Here is a 9,619-nt window from a genome sequence, read left to right as displayed (position 1 = left end):
TTGTGCCCTTGGCACGGGATGCTCGTCGACGAGCAGCAATGCCTCGGAAAGAGTTTCGTATGTTGTGCATGCTCGGAGACTGTGTCCCTATTTCACGACGAACTGAGCGTGATGTCAAGGCATGCAGTTTTGTAGAATGTGAAGGTGCAGCAAGTAGGACCATCGTCGTATCCGTCTCGCAATCAAGCGCTTGGAACTATGATAACACGACGGCAAATGTCAGCATCCACCCATGGCTTTTGACAACAAGTCATCTCACCGCCTGCTGCAGAGCTTCCCATCGCGTATCCCATCTCCTCCGTCTCTTTTCGATATTGTTGATATAGTTCGGGTGATACTCCAAGTCTAACAAGTCATCTTTTTCATCCTCATCTTCATCCACCCACTCAGTACCATCATCAGGCAACATCCCATTCACCCAGTTCCCCTCCTCAGCAACCTCAAAGCGTTCCTCGCCAGCGGTCTCCTCACCAGACGAGTACGGCTCCGGGCTCGTATCCCGTGGCTGCGTGCTTTCCACACGGGGCGGCGGCTTAACCTTCCGCTTCGTGCTCTGGATTCGTAGATCCGCGGATGCCTGACGGCGCTTGACTCTGCCAGTCGGGAACGGAAGGCTGACTGGTTGGTGGCTCGGGCTCGACTGGATGCTCATCGTTGCAGTGGAGTCGAAACGCGGCCGTACGCCTCCTCCGAACGCACGAGATGCTTGCAGGAACGTCCATGGGTTGTATCCAGGCCCGGGGAAAGGCGTTGACGATGGTGAGAACGTGGAGTCGGATAATGCTGCGTGGTTGTTCAAGGCGTACATCTGCATCTGGAGAGCGAGTTGCTCTTCGATCACCGAAGGATGGTTGGGGTCATAGTTGGAGGAAGGCGCAGTGTGTATGGGATAGGTAGAATAGACGTTGTTACGCCGAACGTGAGAGAATGGGTAGGGATAGGGCGAGCCCACTGGAGGTGCCGGGCTGGCTTGCATGCTTTGCATGCTAGATATCAATGGTGATGGAGCAGCAGTTTGGCTATGAGGCGTCGGTGGTATGGGCGCAACTGGACGAGGAGACTGGAAGTAATGCGATATATAGGCAGCTGCAGCATCATCATGATTCTGATCATCCGAGTAGACTTGATTTTGAAGCGGGTGCGGCCGTCCGTTGCTTTGCTGCTGCGGCTGTTCTGCACCACGAGTATCAGAAAACGTGCGACTGTGTTGTTGTCGTAGATCATGCTCTGGTACAGAGTTAACCTGTTCAGTCGTCAGCCTCACCGGAAGTGCAGGCGACTCACGGCGCTCCTCAGTAGATCTGATGGGAGGCTTTTCAAAAACGGCTGCGTCGAAACTTCGGAGGCCAAGTCTGTCTGTGCTACCAGTGCGGTGGTGCTTTGTGAGGCTCGAGAGGCGCTGATTTGCGGGCTGCACGTGGTATTGCCTGGCGGGATATAGTTCTGGTAAGCTGGCAGTGGGTGAGCGTGGGGTGTATGACTCTAGTTCTCCGTCGTGGTCTCTGTTACTGTCGACAGGGAAATCGTGGTCGTTTTCGATGAGAGTATCATTATCATCCTCTTCATGATAGTCATTCCCGTGAGTATAGTTGTCGCCGTTCTTAGAGGTTGCGATATCGTCTTCTGGTTCTTCTTGGACAGGCAGTGACTTGTCGGGAGTTCGGGTCTTAACGGCCTGCAAGGGAGGAGTGTTGCTGGCAAACTTGCTGACCGCAGGTGGCGTCACACGAGCATTGTCGGCGACAATGGCTTTCCGCACGGTGGGCGGCGGACTGGGAAGCCTAAGGGAAGAGCTTCCATTAGACTGATACGAGTCCCGCTTATATGAGACGTAGTCTACGTCCACTGCAGTCACACTCTCACCACCTGACGAGCCAGTAGGCGTGTGGAAAGATGGAGAAGTGCGCTCAGGAGAGGGCACACGCTGCTGGGGGTGTCCCAAGGGTGAGTAGGACGGAGATCCAGTCTGACTGGATGGGAGGGAACGCTCGCGTACACGAGCACTATCGCTCGGCTGGACTTCCTTCTCGCGTTCAACAACGCGGATAGAGCGGGAGCGCTGCATGCCGCCGCTCCCCTGAGCGTCTGCATCCTTTGGACTGGTTCGTTCATTCGCGCGGACACGATCACCGACGGGGTCTTTGAGAGGTGACGGCACCTCGCGTACATACACGGCGCCGCTCGCGGCGCCACCGGCGTAGGCGACCCCAGACATTCCAGGCACGGGCGGCTGCTGACTCAGGGCCTGCGCATAGTCTGCTCGCTCAATCTCTGCCATGAGCTCTTCTGTCATATGCCAATTCTCTTCCATTGCGTGGAAGTGTGTTAAGAACTGTGGAGGAGGCACCCTGTTAATAGGGCGTGGGTAGCCCATTTGTGGATTCATGAGGTGGGCGTGGATGTTGGGCTGACTGAGTGAGTGTTGGGGCAGAGGAGGGGGTTGATGCACGTTGGGCTGGCTGAGCGAATGTTGGGGAGGGGGAGGTGGTGCTTGATGCATGTTCGGGTGCATAGAACCCGAGGGAGAATAGTGTCCCTGGATTGCTTCTTCTCGGAGATGAGACGGCTGATTGAGTGGAGATGGGAGTTTAGTCACATTGGGTGCGGCTTGCGTGAGGGCCGGCGGCGGGGAAGTTCGTTTTGACTGCGGGGAGATGTTTGCAGTGGTGGGACTCGCTTGCTGTGGCTGGCGCTGATTTGCAGACTGAGTTGCTGCTCCGTAAATCTGCATGACGGAGGGTACGACGGGAAGTGATTGGGCTTTGATCGTCCTTTGTCTCGGAGATGGGGACATTTCACGAGGTGGTGTGTTCTGGGATGAACCTGATATAAAGGGTCAGTTTTGGGGTTTGGAGTGGTTATTGAATAAGAGAAGATCCGCTAGCGTTGTGATACGACTAGTGAATGACAATGAAAGAAGCGTGACTATTGTAGGAGACGTAAAATAGACGATGTGAAGAGTGTATCGGTAACGCACGAACGCCCGGAACAAACTAATCATGATGGTTGATGATGATCCACACTTGGGCTGCGATGGGACCAATAGGCACGAGAGCAAAAAATAAATGGCACAAACCTTGAACACCGGAAAACATTTGAACTTTTCTCTGTTTGTGTGGGGACTGTGTACTTGTCATGGGCTATATGAGAGCTCGCGATGACTTGTTATGTTCGCTGTTGATGGTGGAAGAAAGCAGAGGTTAGATCTGAGAAGATAACAAGTTGAAGAGTACGCGCAAGTGGCCGCAAGTTCAAACGTACGCGCGTTTCCAACGTGGCTTGCTGCGTTGCAAGCAGACTGTAGGGGTGGGTAAGGGCCGTGATAGGAAGCGCTGCCTCGAGGCAAAGCCTGACAAGGAACACGCCCGGTCCGGGTCCAATCTGAGCACATCATGATTTCATTCCTGTGCTAGAAGGCGCTATCAAGCGCTGCCAGCTGTATCATGATTGTTTATATTTCCTACGTTCATAACCGTTACTGTAATTCAATCAGAAACATAATTGTCGCACTTACCAAAAGTCTGAATCTGCCGCTCTAGCAGCTTCGAATTATCGTGGAGAATGGAAACAAGGTCACACAATTATGATCGTCACGCGCATATGTCACATTACGGAAGACGTCTCAGTGCGAGCTCATCATCGCATTTGATGGCGTCCAGTGCAAAGTAAGCTTTACGTTCATCAATATTTGTTGGGGCTCATTATTATTCTAGGTTTCTACAACTCTACGAATCCCTTCCAGTCGATGCACAGCATGCTCTTGTCGAGAGCTCACTTGCACCGCTCCTCGATGTAGTTTCCAAAGAGAAATCAAACCGCACTCTTGCATCAGCAGCACGCATGCACAAAAGATATGTCAGCATGCCATCCTTGAACCTGAAAGCAAAGAAATTGGAGATTGCTTCACTCCTGGACGAACTCGCTCGCGACCACAAGCGTTCTTACGTGAAAGAAAAGTCTCGTAAAGAAGAACTTCTCGCAGAAGTCATCGAGAGCGTCATCGACTGGCTCAATGATATATGGAGAGTCGTATACGAGTACGGTACAAATTTTTCAAAGGCCCATGCTTGTCTTTTGTACGTGTCTCAAGCGGTCGAACAGATCGGTAACGCACGGGTCGGGTAAGGTGTCATCATATTCTCGTTTGTGTTGCTTATATCGTTTCAGGTGCAAGTGTTCCTTTATGAACATGTACATCTCTGTAAAGATCAGACGTTCCTCTGGCAAGGTCGTCAAGTCTTTTCATTTCACTGGCGCACACAATCTCCAGCGTGTCATGCTTTGGATTTGGCGCGACCTTTTCGTAGTCATGCTTGCCGATGGCACTAAGCGTCAGAAATCTGCCATTCCAGATATGCTCGACGATATTCGCGCCGAATTCGGTTGGAACGCCCTCGAGCGATTACTCTACGGTGGTAAAAAACGTAAGCTCCACTGACTCGACTAAACTGTGATGACCTTTACACCGTGGCACCAGCCGATGACGACGAAGATGACGATGACTACAGTGAAGACTACACTGACACTGACGGAAACTCCGATGGCACCGCTTGTAGCGATGCTCGATGTCCCTGTGGTTTCCACGCATGTCATTGGTCTAGCAAGTTCAACGACGTTCGCATCTCCCTGCGCAATCTCATCCGCACGTCTCTCATTTCTCTCTTTGCTACCATGCCCAGTCCAATTCTTTTTGCAAGTATCGGCGACATATCTGAAGCGGATGGAACGGACGAAGATGATCTTTGCGAAGAGCTCTTCCCTACACTCATGCGTATCGCCACTTGCAGCCCCGAGAATTTTGCCACAGCACTGCATATATGTGCATTGCATTCACATACAGATAATATCAATACCCTACTCGCCAGTCACTCTCACCTTCTGCGTCCCCGCGACGCGCCCGCACACCAGCTTGCAACCATAATACTTGCCACACAATCATCCTACCAACTCAATGCACTACGTATCGTCGAGAAAGAGCTGCTTGACACTGTGCACGCCATCCGCGCCGCCGTACGGAGCGCATTTTGTCATATCGATGTTCAGGCTAATAAGACGGAGCTGACCGAGATCATGGCATTACGTCTGGAGGCACTGGGGCGACGAGGGCGGATTGACCGCTGGGTGGGTGCTGTAGTATCGCCTACGAGTGAAACTGCCCATCCGATGGCACTGGCGGCGCTCATGATGGGGCTTCCTCTCCCTCCTGGAATGGAAGGGGCTATGGACGATGCCGACCCACTCGGGTACATCGACATAGATATCCATGATCCGGATCTGGATGACCTGCGGGAAGATTTCCGTCCAAACCTAAAGGCGCGCCTCGAGGGTTGGATAGAAGCAGGCCGGACAATCAAGGGAGGGATGTCGGTATTGCTGAAGATGTATGCTGTGATCATCGAGATAATGCCATTCTTGGGTGCGCCAGATATAGTCAATGAGATGACTGAACGGTGGGTTCCTCCCCGCTCATCTCTTAGATTCAACTGATTGAACTAACGACAAAGGCTCTCTGAGAATCCAAGTAAAGTCTTCCTCTGCGACGCCCTTGATGCGCTGTGGGATTTCTGCAGACAGCAGAGGCGCAAGTTTGCAAGGCCAAAGAACAAGCAAAAGCCACCATATGCCCCCAATACTTCCCAACCATCGAGCCAATCAAGTAATCTATCGAGTAATTCTGGGGGCGTAACGTTTATCGCCATAAATAGCTCTCAGTCCTGTCCGGGGGGAGTGGTAGATGATGTCGATTGAGTATATTCCTTTTATTTTCCCTACAGTGCGCACTCTTAGCTTACTAGTACCTTATTTTGTGGCTCTATCAATTCGCCTTGCTCTAGATCATCCTCGTATGAAATAATGAACCATGATCTAGGGTTAAGGTTTTCCAAACACGCACAAACATATACACCGTAGCCTTGTTTCCGTATTTGGGACTCACTTTGTCAAGACCTTCGCAGAAATTATGCAAGTCCTTGTATTCGGCATGTGAATCACCCCGCGTGAAATCAGCTTATATTGGTAACTAATACAAAGACTGTGGGTTGATGGGCTCTGCAACTCCGCGATGTAAGTGTACCCATGGCATTTTCTTGTCTGGTCCCATTAATATCGGCAGGGACATTCCCTCGAACACAGTCGCAGTGCCTTACCTCGATGGCATCCATCTTGATAGCACTTTCCCTATATGACGCGTCTTGTAGCGGGCACCGGGGATATATAGGCGAGTCAGGAAGTGCCAGCATACCAACTGCACAGTAACTGCTCGTACTTACAAGCCTCAGAGCCGCCTTCCTTCACTCTCTTCTTATAACAGAGCTTCCATCGGCGACGATACCTTGAACTCTACCGCCCGCTCACTTATTTTCTTCCTACCCATTCGTTCTTTCAACCCTACTTGCAAGCCAAGATGATGTTCCTTTTCCGCTCGATGTTCATCACCGCCATCTCAGCGTTCGTAATGGCGCTCTTCTTGTTCTCGATGTCTAGTACGCGCAGCCGTCGTGTTTCTTAGTGCCTGTATTCACCCCATAATCGTAGCTTCTGCTATGCCGCAATTCGGTCGTCCTTTGCTGCATGCATTGGATGCCGTCACAACATCTTCTGGGCCCTTTGAGGCGGTTCCCACATCAACAACTGCCAGCACGGGCACAGACCCGGATCCTGATCCTCAGGTCATTCAAGCAGTCTCATCTCCATCCGTATGTGTTTATCATTTTTCTTGTTGTGACCGTGATATTGATGCTGCATGTCATTTCAGGCGTCGAGTGCAGCTACAACAACGCCAGCCGCTGGCAGTACCAGTACGAACGGCGCGTCGGGTACAGCTACGACGGCGCCAACTGCTGGCAGTACTAGTACTAACGGCGCGTCGAGGAGTCTGTGTGGTGGTATGAGCGTTATGCTAGGTGTTGTTGTGAGCGGGGTATGGTTGGTGCTCTGAGCTGCGCAACTGTTAGTGTTGGTATTGAGCCAAAAAGGACCTTGGTCTGATCTCACATAAGATATATTATTTATTTCATTGCTGCGTTGCTTTCGTGTTTTTCTGCGTCCTATCGTTATCGGGTATGTCTATTACCATAGAAGCGACTTCAGGAATCAGCAGATGCTGATTATTTATGTATTGCTAGTATCTGCGTCTGTAGCCCTTACTTTACTTGGTACTTGCTGTATCCATTTATTTCTCCTTTGCATACATTTCTGGTGCATACAGTGATTACTTGTATCTGTAAACTGCAGACCCTCGGACATCAAATTGAAATCCAACTATTACACTCATTGATATTTGATCATGCACCATCGTTTGAAGGGGTAGATTGTATCTTTGATCTCTGTGTTAATAACCTTGACACAAGTAAACTGCATATAGCTACGTCACCGTAGATTCCAGGTCGGTAATGAAAGCCGATGTTACTTGTTTCCGTAGCGGTGGAGTAACACTCCTCACAACAAACGATGATATTTAAAAGAGATGAGTCATGTCTGGAATGTGAATGGATATTACGGAAGAGACAGAACATATTGATACGTTCGTCGTTTGAAGACTGACGACCTGCTCGACATCGGAAGGCGAGACTCGATATTATTCGAGTACCGTACCATACTCTGGACCTGCTAGCTTCAGAATTGTTCAAATAATTCAGACTCCTTGGCTAGATATCAGTTAAGGGGACCATGTGTTCGTGGTGATACAGTTTGGCACATACCTCGGCTCAAATTGGCGGTGATGCCCATTATTGACTCGCAGCCTTCGATCACCTCACCGCCTCTTTACAGCTCAACAGCCTGGAGCGGAGCATCATTGAATACGGGAATACAAGATTCGTTTGGAATCTGATCGAGATTCGAAACGACATCATTTTGATCACTGCTGTCCTGAGACGAGGAAGTTGATAATCAGGATCGTGTAGAGGTCAGACGTTGAGTACAGTCCAACAGAGGTACAAGCATTTCCCAGGAGTGCATTAACGAGGTTGTTTTACTGATATTCTTCGGTACGCGATCGACATCTTCCTGGTCTATTATAGTGCTTGTTTCGAAAGTTTAGCACTGTATCCGGGCAAGTTGCTGTCCATGCACATCCTCACTGGTGAAGCTTTTACCAAACCTGCATTGCCTTGTCTATGTCGGTGTCGGCGTGGCAGATGTGTGAGGCGAAGAGACGATCACTTGAAAGTGGTCGAATTTGGCTGAGTTTGGTCATGCCGGCAGCTCAAGCTATGCCGGTGGCGGAGTCCTTGCACCGTGAGTACATGAGTCTTGAGCTTGGATGCGCAAGCGACTTGAAGATCCAGGCTGCCATGGTCTACAACAGTGTCATAAATACGTTCAGCGGACAATTCATGCGGATTTGAAGTCTGATTGACTTGGAGAAGCTGAGAGTTAGAACTTAGCCATAGAGGTTTGTTTTCTTCAACTTCTGAAAAAACTGAAGCTCTCAGTTGGCTTTCTCAGTTCTCATTAGAAAGAACTATCTTACTATATTGCCTACGGCCCAGGGCATCATTGATTACAGGAATCATTTTCAAGGAGCGTTTTCGATGAAATATGTAGTCTTGGATTTAACGGAGCACCATATTTGAATTGGTGGGAACCTGTGCTTGCCGGTATCTCAAAGCGACGCGGAGTTGTCTTTGCCATTCGACTTCGGCGCCAGCAATGTTTTAGGCAAGCTGTTCTTTTTGGTCGGGCTCTCGAAAGTCCAGTGTCAACGATAGTCTCCCACGGCTCGCACGAGCCCCGACCCTCCATCTTATATCGTCCATTCCGGCCAGCTCATCTATGCACAACTACTCCCAAGAATAATGATCGACGGTGTAACCGTCGATCAACGAGTTCCATCCTATTGGTCAGACCCTCCGCTCGCTCACCAAGCACGCCTTACTATTCGTTAATCCGGATCTGGGGTGGCAAATCTATTGTGTTATGTAGGTTCGGGCTAGTAGCGTCATCCCAATTGGTGCTATTCCTTTATACACGAAATGTTTCCAAAATCTATCTGATCTTGTCCTTTTATAGTGCCGTCGTATTAAAAATTAGTTCTCAGTGCCGATCAATCTATTCCAATTACCACGAGACGTGCTGCTGATCCAGTGTACCGGTGTTGGCCGAGAATCAACAACCACATGGGCATGTTCATCCAACAACTACTAAGTTATCACGAAACTGACTTGACTAAATGGCAGGTCATTCAACGCCTCACTGGCAAGCATTGACGGCCCAACTACCTATATCAGCAACTCATACAATAAATTGTTTATTCCTACTTTATGTGCAGTACCTTTAAAATCGTTCACACTAAACAATCTACCATCTCATCATAATCATAACATTACACCAAAGGCAGAGAGAAAAATCAACGAGTTAGAGAGCTCTTTGCACGCATACGTTCGCCAGCGTAATATATCCAGATGGGAAACGGTATACCGATGACAATGGCAAGACCTGCAAGAAGGGAGTTGCCTCCCCCATAATCGAGTACTGCGAACATTTGTTGTCCGAAGAGAGGGAATGCAAAACCAAGCAGGGAACGGAGAGTCTAATGATGTGTTCAGAGGGTGCTGACAAGATTTTGAGTGGGTGCAACTCACAGAAGCTGCTGCGGTTGCACTTGCAGCATAGGTAA

At 49.8% G+C, this 9,619-nt stretch overlaps 2 protein-coding genes across 2 annotated transcripts; one reads left to right on the top strand and one right to left on the bottom strand.

Moving 5' to 3' along the window:
* Nucleotides 1–6,403: 6,403 nt before the first annotated feature.
* Nucleotides 6,404–6,937, top strand: BJ212DRAFT_1490481 (uncharacterized protein; the record flags this gene model as incomplete). Its single annotated transcript, XM_041341461.1, has 3 exons — nucleotides 6,404–6,482; nucleotides 6,535–6,695; nucleotides 6,755–6,937. 3 exons carry the CDS (start codon nucleotides 6,404–6,406, stop codon nucleotides 6,935–6,937), a joined length of 423 nt encoding a protein of 140 aa, XP_041184978.1.
* A 2,412-nt stretch (nucleotides 6,938–9,349) lies between these two features.
* BJ212DRAFT_1292866 (uncharacterized protein) lies at nucleotides 9,350–9,614 on the bottom strand (the record flags this gene model as incomplete). The annotated part of the gene is made up of 2 exons (XM_041332156.1): nucleotides 9,350–9,532; nucleotides 9,585–9,614. Coding segments are annotated over 2 exons (213 nt in total), but the record flags the coding sequence as incomplete, so codon positions are not given.
* Between the last annotated feature and the right edge of the window lie 5 nt (nucleotides 9,615–9,619).

The sequence above is a fragment of the Suillus subaureus genome (assembly GCF_016647635.1).
Source record: "Suillus subaureus strain MN1 chromosome Unknown BJ212scaffold_459, whole genome shotgun sequence".
Taxonomy (NCBI): Eukaryota; Fungi; Basidiomycota; class Agaricomycetes; order Boletales; family Suillaceae; genus Suillus; species Suillus subaureus.
Note: the sequence above shows the minus strand (reverse complement) of the source record. Positions and strands in the feature narration are given on the sequence as shown.